Source organism: Crinia signifera, chromosome 1, assembly GCF_055691185.1.
Source record: "Crinia signifera chromosome 1, ASM5569118v1, whole genome shotgun sequence".
Taxonomy (NCBI): domain Eukaryota; kingdom Metazoa; phylum Chordata; class Amphibia; order Anura; family Myobatrachidae; genus Crinia; species Crinia signifera.
The window spans coordinates 260,267,238-260,292,919 of record NC_139217.1 but is presented as its reverse complement, the minus strand read 5'-3'; the positions used below and the strand labels follow the sequence as shown (position 1 = coordinate 260,292,919).

General features: G+C 45.3%; 1 protein-coding gene across 1 annotated transcript in view; it reads right to left on the bottom strand.

The window, feature by feature from the left end:
• Positions 1-25,444, bottom strand: part of MAP1S (microtubule associated protein 1S) — a 61,054-nt gene extending 35,610 nt beyond the window's left edge. Inside the window, exons 1-2 of the mRNA XM_083181597.1 lie at positions 25,259-25,444; positions 18,882-18,983 (exon numbers count right to left, since the gene is read on the bottom strand). Coding sequence (XP_083037723.1) covers positions 18,882-18,983; positions 25,259-25,373 — 217 coding nt within the window. The 5' untranslated portion in view covers positions 25,374-25,444. The remainder of the gene's footprint in view (positions 1-18,881; positions 18,984-25,258) is intronic.
• Between the last annotated feature and the right edge of the window lie 238 nt (positions 25,445-25,682).

The following is a 25,682-nucleotide window of genomic DNA, read 5'->3' as shown; positions in this document are numbered from 1 at the left end:
TAAATGTACGTCAAATGTCGGGAAGGGGTTAAAGTGATAATGGGGGCAACATTTGTAAACAGCTGAAGTTATAGGTCAGGGGGACAGAAAAACAGAATACAGAATGACTCTATTTTGAAATAAAAAGCATGCAGCCAAATTATATAAACAAACACTCTAAATTCCCAGCAGACAGATATGCTTCAGAAATGTAGAAAAATAGTAATACATACAGTACATACATACATACGCTTCCACTAAAAGTTCCTCATAATTAAGACAATTTATTCCATAGATCAATAAAATGCAATAAAATCCACGTAAAAAGATGTTTCTTATAACAATAGCCAGCACCAGACTTCCCAGTTAGTACTGGGAAGCCTGTGGGAGGCCACTACCAACCAAAAAGTGTTAATCCTAAACTAGAAAAAGCAGGCTTACACATACCTACACTTTGGAGAAATAGGTTATATGTCCATGCACCAACTGACACAAATGCAGGCTGTTGGACTTTTATTAAGAGTAGGAAGAATTATATGCCTTTTTAGCTTTTTGTGGGTTTTATTTTGAATTTTGGTTTTGTTAAATTTAACCAATTTTGTCCCAATTATGAAGCACTTTCACAATATTGGCATATTTATTTATATCTTCAAGTTGACAACGCAAGTTTAGATTTCTTTACTATTACATTTTTACACTTTAAACTCAACTAGCAGCTTCAGGTCAACATCTACAGTATGCATCAGGGACCATTTATTTCTTTAGAAAGTGTACATTACAAATTTCTTGATAATATTTTATATTAACCTTCCAAAAGTATCGCCTCTGCACACTCATATAAATCTATATATATCAATAAAAAAAAAAAAAGATGATTATAAGCAGACACTTGGGGGTATATTTAGTGCATGTCGAAACGGCCGTCTTAACGAAAATACGGCAGTTTTGGACATAAATCGGAAGGGGGTTTTGTTCTATTCAATGCTAGCTGTTTCTTTTTTCCGGCAGGTCGTAATATTTCGACCTGCCGAAAACCAGGTGGTGGATTGACGGAATAGCCGCTAAGCCGAGAAGCTTGCAGACTAAAGTGAAGCTTGAATACTTAAGTGACTTGTGAGTTTAAAACAGAAGCTGGTGAGTTGATCTTGCATTCTGTCTGTCTATATAGAGACTGTCATTTTGAGGGAGAAATCTGAGTGTGATATTGGTTGTTCCTGTACCTGTTTAGTGTATTGTTACTAGGTGTGAACAGAAACTAGGAGGAGGAGCTAAATCTAGGTGTGAAGAGAGATTAGGGGGAGGAGTGTAACAGCTGCCTGACATACTATATAATTAGTGAGCAGACTCATTTGGAGCTTGCTCATTGAGGGGTAGATTTATCACTCTGCGCTATAGGGCATATGCGCTATCCCCGTGCGCTAAAGCAGGGGATAGCGCTTCCCCTCATCTATCAAACCCGCTGTGTGGGTGCTGTAATGGCGGCGCTATGTGGAAGGAGGGATAACGTTATATACATTATCTAACTGGGCGCCTGCCTAATATACCTTATTTATTAATTAGCTGGATGGCAGCGCGCTCCTCTGTTTTTCGTATGTGCATATCGCCAGAATTATCTGGCACTGCGGGGCTCTCCTGCTTTCTTCTGTGCCGCTTGCTGGTCTCCGGCATCTGCAAATTCTAACTGTGCACGGGTACACAGCATCCCCGGCGAACATTACCCGGCGCATGCGCAGTTTGAATTTGCAGACGCCGGAGACCAGCAAGCGGAAAACTGCGCATGCGCTGGGTACACAACACGAGACCAAGGTATCTGGCACATGCGCAGAAGACGCCGCTGGACGCCAACGCATAATTCGTTATGGGAGGGAGCGTATCCCCAACAGGAGGGGATAACGCACTCCCATAACGTGCGGCCACACAATAATAGATTCGGGCGAAAGTCAGGTTCTCTTCACCACGATAAAGTGGTGAAGCAAACCTGCGCCCTTAAGGAACGGTAAGGGAATATTAATAAATCTACCCCTGAGAGAGAAGCTTGCAGACTAAAGTGAAGCTTGAATACTTGTGAGTTTGCACACAAAAGTCTAAATTTTCATATTCTATTTTATTGTGATATATGCATCTTTTTATCTTATTGCAACCTGTTGCTTAAATTTTGACACTCCATTAATTTTATCTATATTTTATCCAACATTGTATTTCATTTTACTCATTCACTGTTATTTTCTCTTATCTTTGCCATACATTTATTACACTCTGTTTCCCTCTTCACACCTGCTCACATTTGCCTCACTTCTGACCTTCTCTGTTCCTTCCATCCTCTCGCTTCATGTTGTTTCATGCTCAATTGGATTACTCAATCAACCTGATTTTACCCACTTGTCTCTTCTCTGAAAGCTGTTCCTTGCCTGTTACCTTCTCTCCTCTTTCATATACCAAGCTATCTCACTCTGGCCCTTATTCTGGTTGGTGCGGTAATATCCGCGTGCGTTCGTGCCGCCGATGTTTTGTGTCTGCGCATGTGCAGAGGCGTCTCTGCGCATGTGCGAGCGGGGCGTACGGCCAAATCCCGCATGAAATGTGAACACTCCGAACAGGGGGTGGAGAGGGGCGTGAAGGGCTATTTTAGGCTCATTACCATATGCGTACGCCCCGCGTTTCATGGGCGTTCCCATGCAAACGCTGGGCGTACGTATGGTAATGCGGACGTGACGCACGTGTAGGGGGCGGACATATCACATCGCCGGATGTCAGCTGCCCGCCCAGATCCCTGCTTTTGCACGGAAAAATGTCCGTGTGGTCTGAGGTTGCGGGAGCTGGCGGAACACTCGGTCCAGCATTCGATGGTCTGCGACCATCGAATGATGGGGGAGGTTCCCTGAGATGGAGGAGGCGTATTCCATGAAAAATACACGTGCGGTCTGTTCGGACAGCTTCTTGCCGCGTACGGATGGAGATGGCGATCCGTATGGAAGGCGGGGTTTCGCACGCACGGTCCTGGCCGCATATTCGGATCCGGCCGCACAGATCAGAATAAGGGCCTCTGTTATTTAACTTATCCTCGCAATCTACCACAGATGCTGTCTGTCTTCCCAAATCCCTGCTCTCTGTCTGCTTTCACTAATCTACCCTCTCACCTCTGGTCCTCATGGCTGTTAATCTCTCAACTTCACTTTCTCCTACCGCTCCTCCTCCCTCCCATCCCATACCTATCCTGACCCCTCGCCACCGCTCCTCCACCCTCCCAAGGACCCCCCCTCGCTTCTGCAATCCCAAAAGCCTTATCCACATGAATACACAACCCACCCCCTCCCCCTCTTTCCTGAGCCCTATGGAACGCCAGATCCATCTGCAACAAACTCCCTGCCATCCATGACCTATTCTTCTCTAGCGCATTCCACCTCCTTGCTATCACTGAGACCTGGCTCTCCAGCTGCTCTCTCCCACGGTGGCCTCTCTATCTCTCACACCCCCAGGCCTGATGGTCGCAAAGGGGGCGGTGTGGGTTTGCTTCTCTCAGCCTCCTGCACCTACAGTGTCATTCACCCTGAACCCTCTCTCCTCTTCTCCTCATTTGAGTCTCACTCCATCCGTCTGTACTACCCCTACCACCTCCGTTTCGCTGCAATCTACCGTCCCCCTGGCCCTATCTCTCAATTTCTTGACAACTTTGCTGCCTGGCTTCCACACTTCCTCTCCTCTGACCTACCTTCTGTCATTCTTGGTGACTTTAATATCCCCACTGATCCTGGCACCTCCAAACTCCTCTCTCAGCCGACTACCCACCCACATCCAAGGTGTTGCCAGATAGGTAATTGTTTGCATAAATTATAACTTAGAATCAGAGATATTGTTTTCATTAAACATATTATTGATGAAAGGTGATTTTAACCTTAGTGAATAGTCTAGATAGATAGATATAGGGTATAGTGAGGAATAGATATAAATGTATTAGGTGAATGCTTATATGATTTAGGATAGTGTTTGAATATGTCTGTATATAGATCTACAATTGTGTCTTACCGCAAGGTTATGGATTTTTATGTAGGTATATGCCTACTGTATGCCTGATTCACAGCAAATAAATAATTAGAACCTGGTAGAATAAAGTCAACAGGTCATCTGGTTGTTAGGCCACATAATATGTAAACAGATCCTGGTATGTGCAGGGGGATGTTTAGATGCAAAGTTACAGATCACAATCAAAGATCTGCATACCTTAAGAAGTGTAGAAGCCAGCTGACCTACTGTACTGTCCAGTTATGGTGCAGGCCAGAGGCAATGACAACACAAAACCAAACTACTCCCAACAGGTTATAATTGTCAATGTAAATACCCTAGGCAAAACAGATCATTGACACATCAACACAACCAAGGGGAAGCCTCTGAAGATTAAAGAAATACTATGTTTTATGATCTTGGGATCATAAATACCCTACATGCTCACTACCTTGGGGCAGAATGAGCAGGGCATGTTTTATGACACTGTGGAATCTGGCAAACCCTATAATTATCTCACACACTGGGCACAATGGGAATAGGCCAGTTTGAATGGGCAAAATATGGGATAAAAGGAATGAGCTTATGGGTAGAAGTCAGTCAGCAGAGGGACATCAGGAGGAGAGGAGAAGGATGAGAGTAAGAAGGGGAAGATGAATAAAGCTTGGTGGAGATGTTCACACCTAAGGAATGGAACAATGAACTTGCAAGTATTCAATTAGTGTTAGTAATTGTCTAAGTTTGTTAATTTGTTTTATGTTCAATGTTTTATAAGGAAGTATAAATATAATTATAATTAGCATATATATCACTACTGTGCACAACTTATTCTGTATGATTTGTGTTTTCCTGTAAATAAAATATCTTTAATCAGAGCGGCAAAACCAAGTTTGAACTCACTTTGGAATCATAATTTCATAATTCCTATATATGAGAATTGCATGTATGTATCAGCAGCCTAGGTTGTAAGTCTGACGCAATATATTTGCAGATATATAGGATAAACGTGTATAATAGAGTATACATAATTTATTATTATTGAAGAGTCCCCTTTTCAATAATTGGCACCCCAGGTATTAATATAATATAAGATTCCCAGTCCACAAAGGACACTTCCTCGATCTAGTCTTCTCCTGCTCTTGTTCCCTTTCTGACTACACTATCTCGGCTTTTCCTCTTTCTGACCATCACCTCATCTCCTTCTCCCTCACTGCTTCCCCCTCTCCCACCCCCCCCCCCCTCCCAAGCGCATTGTCTCACGGCATAACGTCAACACACTTGATATTGCTGCCTTCTCAGACACGGCCCAATCGCCGCCATGTCATGGCCGAACCTCCTTAATCCCCCTTCGATGCTCCAACCCCCAACCGTGGCACTCGCCTATCACCCTATTCCTTAAAAAAGTCCTCTCGCACTTCTGAGCGCTTCTGGAAGAAATCACGTTCCCTCACGGATTATCTCCATTTCCAATTCATTATTTCCTCCTTCAGCTCTGCCCTTGCTCTAGCAAAGGAATCCTACTTGAAGTCCCTCATCCTTTCCCAATCATCCAACCCCCTCAGGCTCTTCGCCACCTTCAACTCCTTGCTCTCCCCCCCTCCATCATAGCCACTGAATTTGCTACCTACTTTTCAACCAAAATCTCCTCTCTCAGGACTGCCATCACTGCTGCCATGACCTTACCCTCCTCCCCTCCTACATCTCCATTCCCCTCCTTCCCACCCCTGTCCTCATTTTACCCCACCACTGCAGCTGAAGTCCATTCTATCCTTCAATCTGCTTCTCCCTCCACCTGCTTGCTCGATCCTATCCCCTCCAATATTATGTGTCGTCTCAGTCCGTCGGTCTGCTCTCACCTGGCTCACCTCTTTAATCTTTCCCTATACTCTGGGATCTTCCCCTCCTCCTTCAAACACGCTCTTGTCTCCCCAATTCTCAAAACACCAAATCTGGACCTAAACTCTCCTCCCTTCTCCCCCCATCTCCCTCCTCCCTTTTGCCTCCAAGCTCCTACAACATCTGGCCTATAATCGTCTCCTAAGCCACCTTACTGCTAACTCCATTCTAGACCCCCTCCAATCCGGGTTCCGCCCTTCACATTCCACTGAATCTGCCCTGACCAAAGTCACTAACTATCTACTATCGGCTAAATCCAAAGGCCTCTTCTCTATCCTCATCCAGCTTGATCTGTCGGCTGCCTTTGACACTGTTGATCACCCTCTCCTGCTCAATGCCCTCCACTCCTTTGGCATCACTAGCACGGTCTTCTCCTGGTTCACCTCATACCTCTCCAATCGCTCCTGCTCCTTCTCCACTCCGAGCTCCTCCTCTACTACCCCGGAGCCAGTCGGTGTTCCCCAAGGATCAGTCCTTAGCCCTCTCCTCTTCTCCCTCTACACCAGCTTCATCAGCTCCTATGGCTTCCATTACCACCTTTATGCTGATGATACTCTAATCTATCTCTCCTCCCCCAACCTATCCCCATCAGTCCTGTCCAAGGTCTCCGAATGCCTCACGGCCATCTCAGCCTAGATGACCCAACGCTTCCTGAAACTGAACATTGCTAAAACTGAACTTCTAATCTTTCATCCCCCAAACATCCCCTCTTCTCCCACTATCTCCATCAGCATTGGTGAAACAGAGATCTCCTCGACTTACCAAACGCGATGCCTTGGTGTCATCGACTCCTCCCTCTCTTTCACTCCCCACATTCGTGCTCTCTCACAGTCTTGCCGCTTTCACCTCCGCAACATCTCGCGCATCAGACCATTCCTCTCCACTGACGCAACCAAAATTCTCATTAACTCTCGTCATCTCCCGCCTTGACTACTGCAACATGCTTCTCTCTGGGCTAACTCTCGCCCGCCTCGTCCCTCTCCAATCCATTCTTAACGCTGCTGCTAGGCTCATCTTCCTCTCCTGCCGCTCTACCTCCACCGCTCCCCCCTCTGGCTACCTCTTCACTGGCTCCCCATTCCTTTCAGAGTTCTCTTAAAATTCCTCACCACCACCTACAAAGCTCTCTCCTCCTCCACCGCTCCTTACCTCTCTTTACTGGTCTCTATCCAAACTCCCTCCCATCCTCTTCGCTACACCGCCGACCGACCTCTCACCTAATCACCTCCTCCCACTCCCATGTCCAAGACTTCTCTCACGCTGCCCCCCTGCACTGGAACAACCTCCCTCCACCCATCAGGCTTTCTGATTCCCTTACCTCCTTCAAGTGCTCCCTTAAAATCCACTTTTTCCGAGTAGCCTATCCCTCCTCCTCCTAACCTCTTTTGCTCCTTCTATCCTGCCTACTCTACCCCTCCATCTGTTCCTACTTATCCTATTGTTTTTCGTTCGTCCACCCACCTCCTTTTAGTCTGTTTACTCTTATGAGTAGGGCCCTCCTTCCTCACGTACTCACCCTACGTCTTTACCTCACCAGTGCTCCTGCCCTGTTCTTCCCTTCCTCCCTCTACTTCATCTTCAGTCTCCTCGACAATTTCGACACCTACTTAGGAACTGATGCTGATTTTAGTTATACTAGCTATACCCCTATCTATGCTGTATTTTATCAACACACCCTGTACATTACTTTGTAATTTGTTTTTGTTTGCTAAGTACGGCAATGCGGACACTTTGTGGCGCCTTATAAATAAAACATACTACTACTAATCCACCTGCTTTTGAAGGAAACAAAGCCAATCACAATCGGACATAAAAAGATACCCAATTGAGGCAGGGAGGATGGCACTGGGTGAGCAGCAGCAGCTTATGCGGCACAGGCCTCCTGCCTGCACCCTCCAACTCCCGTACCCACCTGCCGCCGTGCTAGAGCAGCTCTGCCCCATCCAGGCTCCCGCCGCACTCACCTGGTGCCTGCGCCGGCCAGGTGAGCATCCATCAGCGGCCAAATCAGACATCTGGATTTGGTCGCTGCATTGAATAATTTATGCCAGATCCATTCCAGCAAAAGAATACCGGAATGGATCCGGCATCAATTAAATATATACATTGGCATTTTAGAACTTGTTTGTTCCCAACAAGTAACCCCAACAGGTCATGTTTCAGGATTTCTGCCTGCAGAAACTAGTGTGAGAATGATTAACTCTGCAAAATAAACTACGTCACCCATGAATGAAATCCAGAAAACATGACCTGTTGTGGGTACTTAAGCCAGTGGTTCCCAAACTGTGTGCCTAGGCACCCTGGGGTGCCTCAGGACACTTGCAGGGGTGCCTTGGGTTGGTGGACCAAGATCAATTCATATTATTTATTGTCAATGTACCAGGAAAAACCAGTGCTTGTGGCTGCCAAGCATAATATATGTGGACAAACAGAAGCAAATCCTGTCCCTCGTCAGATAACTGACATATAAACACAATGCACTTAATTTAATATCTATATTTTTTTATTTCTCGATAAGAAGCATTTGGCCTAGGGATGCATTGAAAATATTTTGATGCTCTAGGGTGCCGTGATTCAAAAAAGTTTGGGAACCACTGACTTAAGCACTTAACATATACTTAAGTGAAGGGGGAGATAGTTAGCATATTATAGTATGCACACATGCCCTATGTAGTTAAGCAGCATGGTTGAAGAACAAGTATTAATACTTTATTATGGTTTACATAAAAAACTTCAAGCCAGGTTCCAACAGGTCCAACTTTATATAATACACAGAACTTCTATAACACCGGAGCGTATGTGTAAATTTGGAGGCATAGATCGTATTCGCTGCCCGAAATGTTCATCAACTGAGGGCTCATTTTGGCACCTTCTCTGGTCTTGTCCAGTTGTGACTGAATTCTGGTCAGAAGTAACAGAGGTGATGTCATCTAGGGGCATCCCCAGAAACATATGTAACCCTCATACATGTATTCTAGCTATCGTAGAGGATACACCATTAGATAGCAGTGCCAGATTATTTTTACTCAATCTATGTTCCCTGGCGAAGATCTGTATCGCCAGAGAATGGTGGCAAAAGAAGGTCCTAGGCTAGCCACTTGGTTGGCCTTGGTAAAGGCTACCAAGGAACATGAAAGATATGTATATCTGGCTAGACGAACGGTTCAGAAATACCATAGGATTTGGGATAGATGGTAGTTTCCTGAGTAGTGTAACTGAGCTGGGTCAGAATCGGCACCAAATAAAGTAAGAGTTAGACTGGGTAATAGACTAGTCTTGTATAAGCATTATTTGAGAATATACCACTTAATTGGACAAATAGGATATCTTTGTTAACCTAAGGGAAGGGGTGGATAGAATAATAATAATAGTAGAACGTATGATGGTTTATTGATATTATGCAAACATGTAATTGTAGCACAGCACTGTGCCTGGTTCACACACATACATACATTTTACAAGAAAGAGTACCCCTTCAATGCGCTGTACTAGTATTTGGTGGGCAGCAACTGAGTTATTCCTCCCTGTTAGCAAGTGGGGTAAGGAAGAGAAAATGGATAGCAAGAAACAAAGTGCGCCCCTAGATTGACTTCCACCACCACATCCAGTAAGAGGAACCGAATTTACAATGTTCAAATCACTGATCAACATACATACAAACCTGCAGTTTGGTTTGGAACCGATACCTGCTGAGACGTTTCTGAGGATTATATCCGATTTCCCTCAGAATTGGTGATTTTAAATAAGAATACCTATTTTAATAAGGACATCTATGGAAATTGATGCAGGTTTGCATCCCCGTACCAGGATCTTCAAAGGATCCATCTTTTTGAGTCATCATACTTCATCTATACTTGTATTCTATATGCATTTGGAATGTTACCCCTGAGGAAGTCGTTTACGACGAAACGCGTTGGGTCTTTTTCCTTGCATTTGTAGAACTGAATTTATCGAATACTCACAGATGAAAAAGTGTTTTTATATTGTATTTTATAAAAAATTGTAATAAAACTGTTGATCAGTGATTTGAACATTGTAAATTCGGTTCCTCTTACTGGATGTGGTGGTGGAAGTCAATCTAGGGGCGCACTTTGTTTCTTGCTATCATATATACACACACACACACACACACACACACTTATGTATTATCACGGCGTATATAGGTGTAATATGGACACAAGGTTATTATAGTTCACTTAATGTTAAGTTAATGATGAATAGGAAAATATAGTCTTGCTGTGTATATATTAAATTAATTACACAAAGGTAAATTGGATAACACATAGTAATATATCACTACACAATAGAAAGAAGTTTAATAAAAAACACAACTATAAAATGTAATACACAGAAAAGGAAATGGTTAGTATTCAATGCCGCTCGCTGTTTTATCCCCTTGCCGGCCACTTGCCCTATTCAACCTTCCGGGGGAATCCTCGCCGTCACACGATGGCGAGGATTCCCCAAACAGCAAGACCTGCGGCTAATGCAGCAAACACGCTGTATTTAGCAGCGAGTATCTCTGCTTCTGCAGCAGCATACGCTGATTCCCCCTCTCTCCAAAAACGAAGAGAGGGGGAACTGGCGTATGAGGGGGTGAGTTGAATACTGACAGGGTGAGCGGTGACAGCAAGCAGAAAGTCCTGCTCGCTGTCACCGCTCGCCCACGGCATTGAATAGACCACAATGACTACACTATAAATCAATGGGGGGGGGGAATAATGAGTGGTTTGTCGTAATGATCGATATATAAAGAATACATAGGGTAATAAAAGTGTAGTTTATTTTACCCAGTAAAATAGGGGGCTATAAGGCACAGTGGTACAAGTAACACGAAATCACTGTTTAGTCTTGTTTATAGTGGATAACTTATTAAGACCTGCTTGTGTAAGTTTTTTGTTAATACTTGGAACCTGTTGTACTGTTCTTTCTAAAAAAGAAAAGTAAACATATCCTTCATATTTTTTATTATTAAATTATAAAGATTGAATAAAAAAAAAAAAAAGTGCCAATTTCCTGGTAGTTTATTAATCAAACACAGAGAGCTTTCCTTCTCAAAGTTCCATATACAAAAAGTGCACCAAACTGCCAGCACACATTTCAGAAAGACTACTATGGTTACAGGTAAAGCATAAATGTGTCTGTACTATGTGTTGTGCTTTCTACAGTGTTTGTTTCAAAGATATTGTTGCTATGTTCAACATTTGTTTTTAGACATGGAGTTAAATCATTGCTATTCTTTCCAGATTCTAGTGTAGACTAGTTTTGCTTTGTTTATTAAAACTGTATATTTAGTTGTATATGTAACATAATGCAGATAACTCTGCATTATTTGGTTAATAATGTACAACTCCGTAAATAAAGTAGAAATAAACATCCTCAGGTGTGTATTTTTTTTGGTACTTGTGTATTTGCAGGGCGCCCACTAAGCTATTTGCTTAGTGGGCTATTCTGCGTAGTGAAAATCGCATAGCATGGCACATTTCCGTGTGGCGAGCGCAGCGAGCCACCAAGCCCGAAGCAAGGCAAGCGCAGCGAGCCCCGTGAGGGGACACTTTATAAAATCAACTCCACACCGACGTGGATAGTGGGGGTATGAAAAGGTCAGGAGGACGCATAATGCGTCTGCTCGCCACTCTTTGGGCTGCCGTGGATAGTGCATGAGACCGTAATGACAACATGTGTTAACTGTTAACTGGATTTTACTTAATTAAGAAGAAAATATCAAATTAACAAATTACAATAATAACAATTAATCAAGAACAAAGAAAATAAGAGTTTTTCTTCTGATTCTGCATCAGCCTCTGGAAGAAGAGAAAGTGCATAAATAATACGCTCAAGAGCATTTTCTGCACCCACAGTCTTTCGCCAGATAAATTCCTGTAGGTAGGAGTCTAGATTGTGGCGCACGGTGCCTCTTTGACGCTTGTTGCGCTATTTACAGGATCCCCAAAGGCGCTCAATATTTAGTGTGTGAACACCAGTCTCCGGATTGACTAAATTAAATCTGTGGTTCACCCGAGCATGGTGGTACCCTGCCTGCTCCAGCTGCTCTGTGTTATAGGCATGCCAGCAATCAGAGTAGATAGTCGTCCCCGGTTCAATGAATTGATTGATGGCGGCCAACAGGGTACTGGTGTCACGTCTTTGTACTGGTGTAACAAAGCACTCACCGGTGGCTCTTTTAAATGCCTTCAAATAGCCACTGTTGAGGCAAGATCCGTCCCATGTGACTTTTCCTCTGTACAAAGAGGCTCTCGTCGACTTCCACAATTTTCCCAGGACCACCAATGCACCGTTGTTTTATTTTACAACTTGAGTTGTCACTCACAGAAATTGATACTCGTGAGCTCCTCCGCCCATGAATAAATGAACCGTATCAGCGTAAGGAAAGCTAAACAGCAACCCGGGAACCAATGTGCCGCACGGGGCTCACCTTCTTTCGATAGGTTTTAATATGGCAGCACCACTTGCACTCCTTCATATTTAAGCGCATTGGGTGTCCATTAACACAAGTTTGTGTCACTGGCAGCAAATGGTGTTGCTGGAAGAAAACCACTGCCGCCTCCTCTGTCTGCGGCAAGGTGAACATTGTGACAGGTTCTGCAGCCATTACGCTGTCACTTCACCTTCACCTCTGACTGAATCTGACAGGGAGCGGGAACACTACACTACTTCTGACTGACTACGCTATTTACACAGCCCGCGCGAACACTATGCCGATTCTGACAGCGCCGCTACGCTAACTGCATAATGGGCGCCGTGCTAATAAACAAGTACCATATTAACTAGTGAGATCGCACGGCACAAAACCGTATGATGCGATTTCACTACGCCTGCGTATGTATGCAAATTGGGCGCCCTGCAAATACACAAGTACCTTTTTTTTTCCCAACCAATTTTGTCAAGTTCATTCAGATTTCTTAAGGCATACCCATTTTTCCTTTGTGCACAATAAATGAAAAAAAAAAATTACTTTAGGTCAGAAAATAACTATTTTATTTCTTTGTATCGTGTCACTGATGATCACAACTGGTTTCTGAAGCAATCATGTAATTTGTCAGCATAGCAAATAAGATTTAAATATACAATTTAGATTGTCAGCAGTCACGAGCAGGGCCCTCTTCCCTAAAGTGCTTTTCCATTTCTTACTTAATCCATCTTCAATGATACCATACTCATGTGCTTTTCTGCCACCCAAATACTTCTTTCAGTGTCATCTGCTGATGCAGCTATGGTTATGTACCCTCCACTGCAGGGGTGGCAAAACCGGTCCTCGAGATCTACCAACGGTCCATGTTTTCCAGGTTACCTAGCTGGATCACAGCTGCAGTCATTACTAACTGTCACATTTTCAAACCAGCTGCATTAATTCCTACTATAGATTCACAGGTTGCCTGGAAAACATGCACCGTTGGTAGATCTTGAGGACAGGTTTGGCCACCCCTGCTCTGAGTCTACGGGTGATTTTCAGTCTCCCGACAGGGGAGAGAAGGCTGCAGTCTTCAATGCTGTCTTCCCCGGCAGCATTGAACAGGGGATCTCGGCAGAAGGAGCACGAATTCACAAGCAGTTGTGCTCATTCTGCTGAGAACAGCTGGGAAGTGATGAGCTCCAGGCTGCAGCTCGCCTCTTCCCGGCCACGCCCCCTTCTCGTCCCGCAGCAGACGGGACATTGAATCCTGCCTGCAAATTCTCAGGCAAGCAAACCGAGAACAGGACAGGGTCACGGCTGTCGGGCCAGCTCGACAGCCGTGACCCAACATTGAATACCTACCTATTTGTCCTCTATTGTAGTCAACTAAGTTTTTCTTACTCGTTTGCACTACAGATCCCATGTTGCACCATATAAATAAAGGATAATAAACCACCCTTGGCAATGCTTATCTGACAGTGTTGCCCACTTTAAATGCAACTGTACATACAGATGAAGAATGTCTGCATTTAGCTTTGCGTGCACACAATGCAAATACAAATTGCAGCCAAATAGAGTGCAACTCTGAATAGGTCTGCACATCACCGTTCTTGGTATATAATTTGGGCAGTGACTGCAAGGTGGCTAAGCAGATGCATGAAGATGGAGCGTATTATGGGTGTGCTATGGAAGTGTTGTGGGAAGGTCGCTAAAGTGGTTGAATACAGATGCTTAACAGCTCACATTGCATGCCATGCTCCAAACAAGAATCCATAGCTAGCATGGGGCTACTGCAAGTTTTGATGGTGAAAACTGATGGTTGCATCTAAAGATGCACAATATGGCATTACGGCATCTACAGAGGCGTAACTAGAACTTTGTGGGCCCCATAGCAAAAATTTATAATGGGCCCCCCCCCCCCCCCAACTCAGGTCTCTACCAGTGCGCACCAGTTTTGGGAACAGTAAAAAATGTGCCACTCCAATAGATCGCAATGCCATTACACATTATGCGACACACCGCAATTCCCATTACACATTATGCGACACACACCGCAATGCCCATTACACATTATGCGACACACCGCAAAGCCCATTACACATTATGCGACACACCGCAATGCCCATTACACATTATGCGACACACCGCAATGCCCATTACACATTATGCGACACACCGCAAAGCCCATTACACATTATGCGACACACCGCAATGCCCATTACACATTATGCGACACACCGCAATGCCCATTACACATTATGCGACACACCGCAATGCCCATTACACATTATGTGACACACCGCAATGCCATTACACATTATGTGACACACCGCAATTCCATTACACATTAAGTGGCACACCGCAATTCCATTACACATTATGCGACACACCGCAATTCCCATTACACATTATGCGACACACACCGCAATGCCCATTACACATTATGCGACACACCGCAAAGCCCATTACACATTATGCGACACACCGCAATGCCCATTACACATTATGCGACACACCGCAATGCCCATTACACATTATGCGACACACCGCAAAGCCCATTACACATTATGCGACACACCGCAATGCCCATTACACATTATGCGACACACCGCAAAGCCCATTACACATTATGCGACACACCGCAATGCCCATTACACATTATGCGACACACCGCAATGCCCATTACACATTATGCGACACACCGCAATGCCCATTACACATTATGTGACACACCGCAATGCCATTACACATTATGTGACACACCGCAATTCCATTACACATTAAGTGGCACACCGCAATTCCATTACACATTATGCGACACACCAAAATTCCATTACACATTATGCGACACACCGCAAAGCCCATTACACATTATGCGACACACCGCAAAGCCCATTACACATTATGCGACACACCGCAATGCCCATTACACATTATGCGACACACCGCAATGCCATTACACATTATTTGACACACTCTATGGCCCCCTTCTGCCTTACAAAGCAATTACAAACTTACCCTCCTTCTTCCTTCTTGTCCCAAGCTGCTCCTCAGGCACCGCGGCTCCTCTCTACTTCACAGGTGCGGGATTACGATAATCCTCTGGACTATCGCCTTACTGCTGGGCAGTAAATGTTGGAGCATGGGGGGGTCCATTTAATCATGCGACAATAGGAGTAGGGGGGGTGTGGGTGGCAGGCAGGCGTGTTGCTGTAGGGGAGGTGGACAAAATGGTGCATCAGGAGGTGGACAAAATGGGACTGGTGTGTCAGGCCCAAAGACAGGCATGGCAGTGGATCCATATACAAAGCTCCTGAGATGCAGGAGATTGCTGATACTGTCCCTCCTAGGACTCTGAGTCAAGCAGATCGGTCGGAGACTGGGCTGGAAGCCAAACTTGTAGAGACAGTGCTGCGGCATTTTGAATTTGCCGCTCTCCTGAAGCTAATCACAGCTCACAGACCAGAAGCCAATCAGGAGCGAGCAGTGATTAGTTCATGGATAGCGGCAAATTCAACATGCAGTTGCGCTATCTCTACAAGTTTGGCTTCCAGCCTATTCCCCGATCTGCTTGACTGTTCCTGCACCTGTCCCTGAGGGAGGGGGGGGCAGGGGTATCGGCGGTGGCCGACAGATGGGTGCCGGGGGTATCGGCGGCGGGCGGAGGTATCGGGGGCTGCCGGCAGGGGAGGCCAGGTGTATCGGCGGCAGCTGCCGGCGGGGGGGAGCAGGGGTATCGGCGGCAGCTGCCGGCGGGGGGGAGCAGGGGTATCGGCGGCAGCTGCCGGCGGGGGGGAGCAGGGGTATCGGCGGCAGCTGCCGGCGGGGGGGAGCAGGGGTATCGGCGGCAGCTGGAGGGGAGGCCAGAGGTATTGGCGGCTGCCGGCGGGTGTATTGGCGGCAGCCGGCGGGGGGCTGTGCCTCCATGGATACAGCCAACCACCACCACGTCTGTGCACGTCGACTCAACACTCACTGACAGGAGTCTTCTCTCACCGCCGATAACGCTCCTGCCTCCTAGCAGACAGCGTGGGTGTGTCCGTTTCTCCCCCGGCTCTTTACTCTCCTGCGTGTGCCGTGCAGCTCAGCCTTCTTAAAAGCTGCTGCGGCACTCTTAAAAATATAATAAAGATTTTAAGCATGGTGCAGGGGAGTGCCTGCTTTCCATCGGGCCCCCCCAGCCACCGAGCCCCATAGCAGCTGCATCCCCTGCACCCCTGGTAGTTCCGCCACTGGGCATCTAAATGAACATCTCAGTCCTTGCACATTGAGATACACAAGGAAAGAGCTTTTACTAGAATTAGTACCGTATATACTCGAGTATAAGTCAACCCGAATATAAGCCGAGGCACCTAATTTCACAACAAAAAAACTGGGAAAACTTATTGACTTACAGCACATGAATAAAAATAGCATGCCCCTCCTCAGAATAAAATTCCTGATTTTTTGACACCAAATGTAAAAAACAAAACACTTTTAAAAAAGTTTACATTCCACTTCACCATAAAAAGATAGCGATTGCTACTCGGTGAATCATGGCGATAAAAACCTTGAAATGTATTCGCCATCTGGTCATTGAATAGGGTGATTCACCGTTTTAGTAAAAAAAAAAAAAAAAAAAAAATCGCCTTACAGCACGAAAATAGCACAAAATCAGCCTCATTGAATACTGCCCTATATGTTATACAGTAACAGGCACTACTGCAGCAAAAGCAGCCTCTTTATGGTCTGATCAGATGAATTCACAGAAGTCACCCATACAGTAGGTGGCTAAACTATAAGTGGCAGGACCAGTCTTATATGGCCAGATTTCAGTGAGCATGCTTCTTTTGCCTTTTTGAAATTTAGAAGCAAATTAAATGAAAATATACAAGTAGTTTGATGCAATCTTTGTGGATGTAAGTATTTAGGGGGAGGGGCCCTAAACTGCACACCCTGGACATATGAGGTGCTACCTGCTGAGACTTGTAGTGCAGCAAGCAGGAGGAGGAGTTTGCAGGTGCACACTAAATATATATGCTAGACCTTTTAATATCTTGCTATATTGCATTTGAGGTTATTAGCATAGTAATGGCCATTAGTATCGGCTTGTCCACCGCGTCCAGGTTACCTCATTAGGACAAGTCCCTAACACTACTCTGGGACAGGTCCAGGGCACAGGGCCCCCCAGGCCAGCCCAGCAGAACCACCCCATGGCATCACATTAGTGTAAAATTAAAGTGATAGTAAAAGGGATAGGGGAAATTATATGTGATAGGACTTACCAAGGTAAGAAGTAATAATAAATGTGAAGGGTGCTACATATATATTAAACAAACTAAAGGGGTGATTGAAAGTATACGATATGATGCCATGGAGCAGCCCAGCAACAGCAGCCCAAAGAGCCCTGAGCCCCAAACACGGTCCCACAGACTAACACTCAGCATATATGTATAGTAGGACTTACCCTCATAGTGCCAAGCTGAGGTGTGCAGTCTTGAATGTTGGGACTCCAACCTAATTAAAATCAATTTGGGACAGGTGGGTGGGGTGCAAGTTTAGGAGGAAGGCGTCTGCACACCTCAGCTTGGCACTATGAGGGTAAGTCCTACTATACATATATGCTGAGTGTTAGTCTGTGGGACCGTGTTTGGGGCTCAGGGCTCTTTGGGCTGCTGTTGCTGGGCTGCTCCATGGCATCATATCGTATACTTTCAATCACCCCTTTAGTTTGTTTAATATATATGTAGCACCCTTCACATTTATTATTACTTCTTACCTTGGTAAGTCCTATCACATATAATTTCCCCTATCCCTTTTACTATCACTTTAATTTTATACTAATGTGATGCCATGGGGTGGTTCTGCTGGGCTGGCCTGGGGGGCCCTGTGCCCTGGACCTGTCCCAGAGTAGTGTTAGGGACTTGTCCTAATGAGGTAACCTGGACGCGGTGGACAAGCCGATACTAATGGCCATTACTATGCTAATAACCTCAAATGCAATATAGCAAGATATTAAAAGGTCTAGCATATATATTTAGTGTGCACCTGCAAACTCCTCCTCCTGCTTGCTGGATGTAAGTATTACAAGCCCCACTCTTCCACACAGACATGACTATGGTTTTGTGGACTGCACCTGGGTGTCACCCTAAGAGGGGTAACTACTGGCTCCTCTACAGTGACAGGGAGTCTGGTGCAGCACTGTAACATTGTCTACAACACTGGTTCATATAACTGAGGAGGAGCCAATAGTGCAGCCAAAGTCTTTGGAACCTCCTCTAGGAATACTAGGCACGCACCTGGATTGATGAATACAGGAGCACGCCTATTCCTACAATGCCACACCCCTTTGAGGGAGCTCTGTTAAATGTACCTGGTGTCACCACAACTGGTGACACCTCTGCATGTTTTCCCTTGTATTTGAAAACATAAAAAAATTCATAGTGTCCTTTGGTAATGTTACAATAGCATCCATGACCAGAGTTTTAATATTGTGCTGTGTATAGTAACAGCTACGATACCCCTGTGCAGCAAGGAAACAATGGAAAATGCATTGTGTCCTGTAGAGAGATTTTAAACCCAAGAAAGAATTGGGAATGAGAGATTAACGTACCTTTAAACTCTGTGGAGAATGTGGCTGAATGTCTGGAGACAAATAATTTCAACTGATCATCCAAATTACAGACAGATGAATCCAAGTCCCATGAACAAAAACCTATAAAGAAAGAAAACAAGCTTACCACATAGTTTAATGAAAAACGAAACCGGTGTTAGTGGGCATTACATGGGCTACCTAAACTTATCCCTGAGGAAACAGGGATGAAACTGGCTAGATTCAACACTCAGAGACTCCTGTACAAGTGCCTGCTTTCCCTGCAAACAGTTTTTAAACAAAAACCACTACAGAGTCTTCAGTGGATACCATGCCAGAGGTTTTATTACCTTGGTGACCATCTTGAAACCATAAGTACTACCAAAATAGCTTTTTGAAGTTCCTGAAAAACTATTTATTTAAAACTATTTAAACTTATAACCCAGGTTATTCCCGGGCCGAATAACCCAGATCGTCCTGTGCATAGTTGGCGACCCAGGTTCAGTGTGAAAGGTGTGACCCAGGTTCCAAATCCTGGGTGCGTCCCATGTTGTGTTGGAATTCAGACTGCATCCTGAACCTAAGTACACGGGGAGTGGAAGGCTGGGGTGGTGGAGGGGAAGGGAATGGGGTAGACGTGTAGAGATTTTGACGAGTGATGCTAGGTCGCTCAGCTCACAGCGAGGCATAGCTATGTGTCAGCGATGTGTGCTGAGCAATGTGTCAGGGCCAGTTTTTTCGGTACTTGCTTCCTAGAATGGCGCCCATCGCATGTACATCGCATGCCATTATAATGGCATGCGATGCGACCGATGTCCGCGATTTTACATAGAAATGCATGGTAAAATGTAAATCGCGGCAGTCGCATCGCATGCGGCCTGAAAAAAATCGCATGCGATGCGGCCGACGCGATTACCGATTTTACATAGGGAACAATGTTAAATGGCCCAAATGACCCGATTTTACATCGGGAACAATGTTAAATGGCCCACAGACCCCAAATAGCCACCCTGAAGTGTGAAATGCCCCCCCCAATTGTTAACGCCACCCCACAATCAACGTCAACCCGAAGCGTGGCGAACGCAGCGAGCCCACGAGGGGCAGCGGTACGCGTCCTCTGACCTTTTCATACCCCCACTATCCACGTCGGCGTGGAGTTGAGAATAGAAAGTGTGGCGAGCGCAGCGAGCCCGAAGCGAGGCGACGCGGAATACGAGCCCAAAGCGCGGCGAGCCCTGCGAGGGGACGCGGAATACATGTTAAGTAATCCGTGTCCGCTCGCCACACTTCGGGAGCGTGTTCCGCGTCCGCTCGCCACGCTTCGGGCTCGCCACACTTTCTATTCTCAACTCCACGTCGACGTGGATAGTGGGGGTATGAAAAGGTCGGAGGACGCGTACCGCCGCCGCTCGCCACGCTTCAGGTTGACGTTGATCGTGGGGTGGCGTTAACAATTGGGGGGCCATTTCACACTTCAGGGTGGGTATTTGGGGTCTGTGGGCCATTTAACATTGTTCCCTATGTAAAATCGCGTCGGTCGCATCGCATGCGATTTTTTGGCCGCATGTGATGCGACCGACGCGATTTTTTTTCCTTGTGATGCCTAAGATCAAAATTGTGGGCACCGTTCTAGGAAAAAGTACCGTTTTTTCCTATAAGAACACTGGCCCTGACTGGTGATCTAACTAGATTTATCCAGCATGCTGGATCTTAATCGCCGGGTGATAGCAACACTTAGAGCAGCACATCACTATGGCCCCTACACACAGAGTGATGAAGGGGCATTTTCTCAGTGACCTAGTCAAATCAAATTACCCAGTGTACAACGTAGGGAGGGTTAGGGTTGGGCGTCTGTACTCTAACTGCTGGAATCCCCACCGTTGATCATCCGTATATATATCCTCTCCTTTCCTCTATCCCATTTTTTAGAAGAATAAAAAGGTTTGTTACACATACTATATTAAACCAGACCCAAAGCTATTAATTTCATCTCACAGAAACAAAGATCTTCATAATATACGCTTTATTGCAAACATAGAATGTAATGGCAGATATGGCCCATGTAGTTGCTCTTTTTTTAAAGCCTATTTGATCCTTATTTATTTGTAAGGATCTTCATATGCCTATCCCAAGCATGTTTAAATTGTGCTACTGCCTTAGCTTTCAACTGGAGGCTATTAGGTGAATACAGGGGGAATAAAAAACTTCAGATGGATTCAGCACAATCATGGCACCACCACAGTAACTAGCTAGTCCATAATAATCCCACATAAAAACCTCTGTATTCATTAGTCACAACCATTAATTTATTCTATTTCTTCTTTAGCCTGCGAGTACTTAACATTTCTGAAACACTGCCCATGCTACTGTATATTACTTTTTAATCACTTAACCTTCTGTTTTGCACAATATTTTTCCATCCCCCCCAACAATTGCATTTGTATGTCTCCATCATCCGTGATCTCCCATTAACTCATTGGGCAGAACTCAATTGTTTTTAGGTGTCCACAAGTAATTGGCACCCAGAAGGAGCTATTGTTTATTTGGTAGGCCAGAGGGGGCCAGTAGAAAATTTGGCCAGTTAAAAGGAACGTACCTAAAATGTCACTTTCTACCGCGTGCCGTACTTTACATATGTTTAGCAGCTTTAAGTGGGATATCCTAATGGGTGTGGTATAACACAACGACAGTCGTTAGCCCGACTGGACATCGGGGAAAGAGTAATGAAGCCCCTTGCGGGCTCGCTGCACTCGCCACGCTGCGGGCAATGTGGCTCGCCACTTATTTTATTCTCCCCTCCAATATTATTGAAGGTTCCACCTGTGCATCAGATATAGTAGATAGAAGCATACAATTTAAATCATTAAGAAACTTACAAGTCAATATTGAATGACAACCCTTTGAGTATACACTATTCTTTATATAGGAGAAACAGATCTGAAAGCATCCATAATGACATGCTGGCATTAGGCCAATACCTCTCTGGAGGTATCAAAAAAACAACATGTTCTTATTTGCAATGACCAGTCATGCGGTGATTGGATTACCAACAAGGCTCTCAATAGAGTGCTTACAAACTTTGCAATAGATTAACACCTGGTAATGGTACTATTCCACCTCAGATATACACTTTGCATGATCCAGAATTGTTGCTGAAAGCTTACTTTTTGGACAGAAGTTACAGAAATACAGTGTAAGAATTTGTTTAAACTATAGGTTATCCCAAATCCAACATGTGACTCAATGTTTAATCATTTAAAAGATCTAAACCTGTAATTATAAAGTATTCTTTACTAAGGGGTACTCAAACCAGTCAATACTGCCATACTTTACAGCAGTGGGATTTTGCCCCAAAGTGCTCACTGCCTCATAGGCTAAACTGCCATGCGGCTGCTGTGCAAGTCAGGCTAAAGCAGCCCATACACGTCCTGATGCGGGCGTGCGTTGTGGGCTGCAATAGCAGGGATCACATTGCATTGCATGTGCATGTGCATGCAATGCGATGCAATTTGATGAAACCTAAGTACAAAAAGTATGTGCAAGCACATACTTTTTGTACTGTGCGATGAGGTGCGCGGGAGCGCGCACCTCAAAGCACACCGGCTCAGCACGCTTAGCAGCGTGTATGGGCAGCTAAAGGCAATCGCTGATTCGCCCCTTTACAAACAGCAGTAAATTACCCAGGTGTGGTGTCATTTTTATTGGGCAACTCAATCAATTTTGATGGCTGCAAAAGTGCCAGGTAATTGGTTGGAATACAGGCACTTTGCACCACTAACCAAAATTTTTATTTGCACATATAGAGGCGAAAAGGCAAAAATCCCGGCATTTTTCACATGCAGGCGCATAATTCCGGGACTAGCGTATGTCTAAATGGCTATTCCCGGGATTTTAAATCCCGGGTCCTGTGCACCTGTAATAGACCCACGATTTTTAAATAACCGGGATTGTCCCGGGTTTAAAATCCCGGGTGGTATGTCTGTCTGAAAGGGGTATTGCTCAGTGTGTTTCATTTCAGTTTGCTGAATCAGAACAATTTTACAGTACATGCGGCTTCATGTTTTTTTTATTGAGTATGTGTTTTTTTTATTGAGTATGTGTTCATTCCCAACCTTGGTCCTCAAGGCCCACTAACAGTACAGGTATTAGTGATAAATTCTTCAGCCCAGATGGTTAAATAAAAAAAAAAAAAAAAAAACAGGTATTAAGTTGCTTGTGCACCACAAAGGTTCCGCAGTGCCTAACAATACAGAAATGACAACAACCAAAAAAATAAAAATAAATAACAGACAGGGCGAGCTGCTGTGTCTGGCATTGACTGAGTGCGGCTGCTTGGGATAGATCAGGGCCACTAGGGGGTGGCTCAGGAGATCTCCGGTGTTCGTGCATTCATGTTTTCAGGCGCCAGAACACTCCCAAGTGGCAGAAAACTTCACTGAGCGGTGGGGATAGTGACGGGTGTGTGATGAGGGGGGATGCAGTTACCATCCCGGCGGTCGGGATCCCGGCGTTCAGAATCCCGACGCCGGAATCCCGACCGCCGAAATGCCGACACTTTCTCCCTCCTGGGGTGTCCACGACACCCCTGGAGGGAGAATAAATTAGTTTGCCGAGCGTAGCGAGGCACCTGGCCCGCTACTGTTCTTTTAGTTTAAATAAATACAAGTCAACTAATTAAAGCTTAGTTAAATATTGCACCCCCCAAAAAAAAGAACAATCGCTGTGATCAATGCTGGCATTTATAGCGTATATTTTGAGAATCTCTCTCAGCGTTGGCACTCAAATGGTTAAATATAATGGTTTTCTTGGCAATTTTCCCACCGGAGAAATTCCCTATAAAATGACAGAATTAAAATGGCGTGCATCAAACACATAGTTGTTTTTGATCTGGCCATACACTTATCCAAGATATCTCATGCAACCTCACATGCGATACCTTGGAAACTGCTCACAGTTCCCTGACGGCTGGACCGCAGACGATACATCATATGTGGTCCTTTAGCATACAATGTATTGTTTGCGACCACAGCAAGTGCTGCCAGATCCGATAAATCTTAGGTGTAGCACTTTCGATCTCCGGAGCCAATGCTCACAGGACCGCACATCCGATCGGAGGTTAGGCACGTATGATTTGGGCAAATTTCACCCTATTTGCTGGCCCGATCAGAATTGGGTCAAAGGGGCCCAAGTTGTATAAGTGTATGGACAGCTTTAAAGATAACACAAAGAAAAACAAAACATGACCATAAAGAATTAGTAAATTACGTGAACCAATTGTTTCCTATAATCGCAATTTGTATTTATAGTAATGGAGGCTTGTAAAACAATGACCTGCACAAGGTCTCCATTTAGAACACAGAAGTACTGTGGTCAGAATCATCAGTCTGGTGTTGGGAAAGAGTTTAAGTGCCATAGTAGTTACTGTGCCCCACTCCCACACCTATTCCATGCCAAATATAAAGGAAATCAACTTTACATTCACTAAATCATAGTTCACAGCTAAATACTGTAGGCTATGTGATGAATACATGCTGCAGAATATTAAGCACTATATAAGAAAATGTAAATAAAAAAATACACTATGTACACCCTTACTAGTGTAATGCATCACATGCAGAACCTATGGTCAGTTATGATGTGGACCTACCTCAAAATTACTTTATCAGCCAAAAAAATTCTCACAGCCATAGGTAACAACCACACAGCTAGAAACATGCAGCCACAGTAATTGTGCAAAGCATCAGATACAGCTTATGTTTTGGGCTGCTGATCTATAGTAGCAGATGTACTAAGCCTTGGAGAATGGTACTGTAGAGATAAACTAAATGTGCGTACACACGGGCATTTATCGCTGAGCGACCATATTGCCAGCGATTGAAGTGTGCACCGGCGATTGGGTGCACGCTCTTGTTTTTAGCCCTCTTATGATTGCTGGAGCTTGCTCCTGCGACCAGCCGATTCCCTCTGCGTCTCCCCTGGCAGAGGTTGCATCTCTGGTCGCTGAGGAAAAGGAGACACTGAGCAATATATTGCCCGCCGTGTACACACAGCTTAAGTCAGCTCCTATAATTTTCTTAAAACAGCCTGTAACATAGGAACGGATTGGCTGTTACGTTATCTCTCTCCACTTTACACTCGCCAAGCCTTAGTACCTCTTCCCCATATAATGAAGTACTGTAAGGCGATTTCACATGCTTTGCGTGTGGGGCATATTCCTTCTGCAGCCTAGTAACCCGTGCACAGCAGCAAGTAGGCACACCAGGGACAGGGCTTTGGGCAATCTGCAGCACACAGTTATACAGCCCATGCAGACCAGAGCAGCCGGGTGCCCATTAAGGCAGACTCCAGACAGGCACGGCAGCTACAGACACACACACACACACAGGCGGCTGTCTCACCTCTTTTTAGTTCGTTCACCGCCCGTTTAACCAGCCCTGGCCCCCGGCTGATTTCACCACACACCACTAGACTGGAGCAGCAAGGATGCCCAGGACCCACCCGAGCCGCCGCCATCTTGCATGTGACATCAACACGCACACAGCTGCTGCTGCACGGAGAGAGTGATGTAGTCAGCGGAGGTCAGCAGCCGGCCCGAGCCCGCCCACGGAGGAGGCAGTGGCGGCCGCAGTTACACGCACCCACATCACCGCAAGAGGTGACAGCACGCTCATCTGCCTGATATACAGTATAGCTTAATCAGTGTGGTCAGTGAGCTACAGGGCGCCTTTAGCCGCCGGTGTCCTCAATGCAGAAAGTCTGCGCTGTAGTGTACAGTGCTGCAGAATAGTGCAATATACTGTATTACCGCCAGTTACATGTATA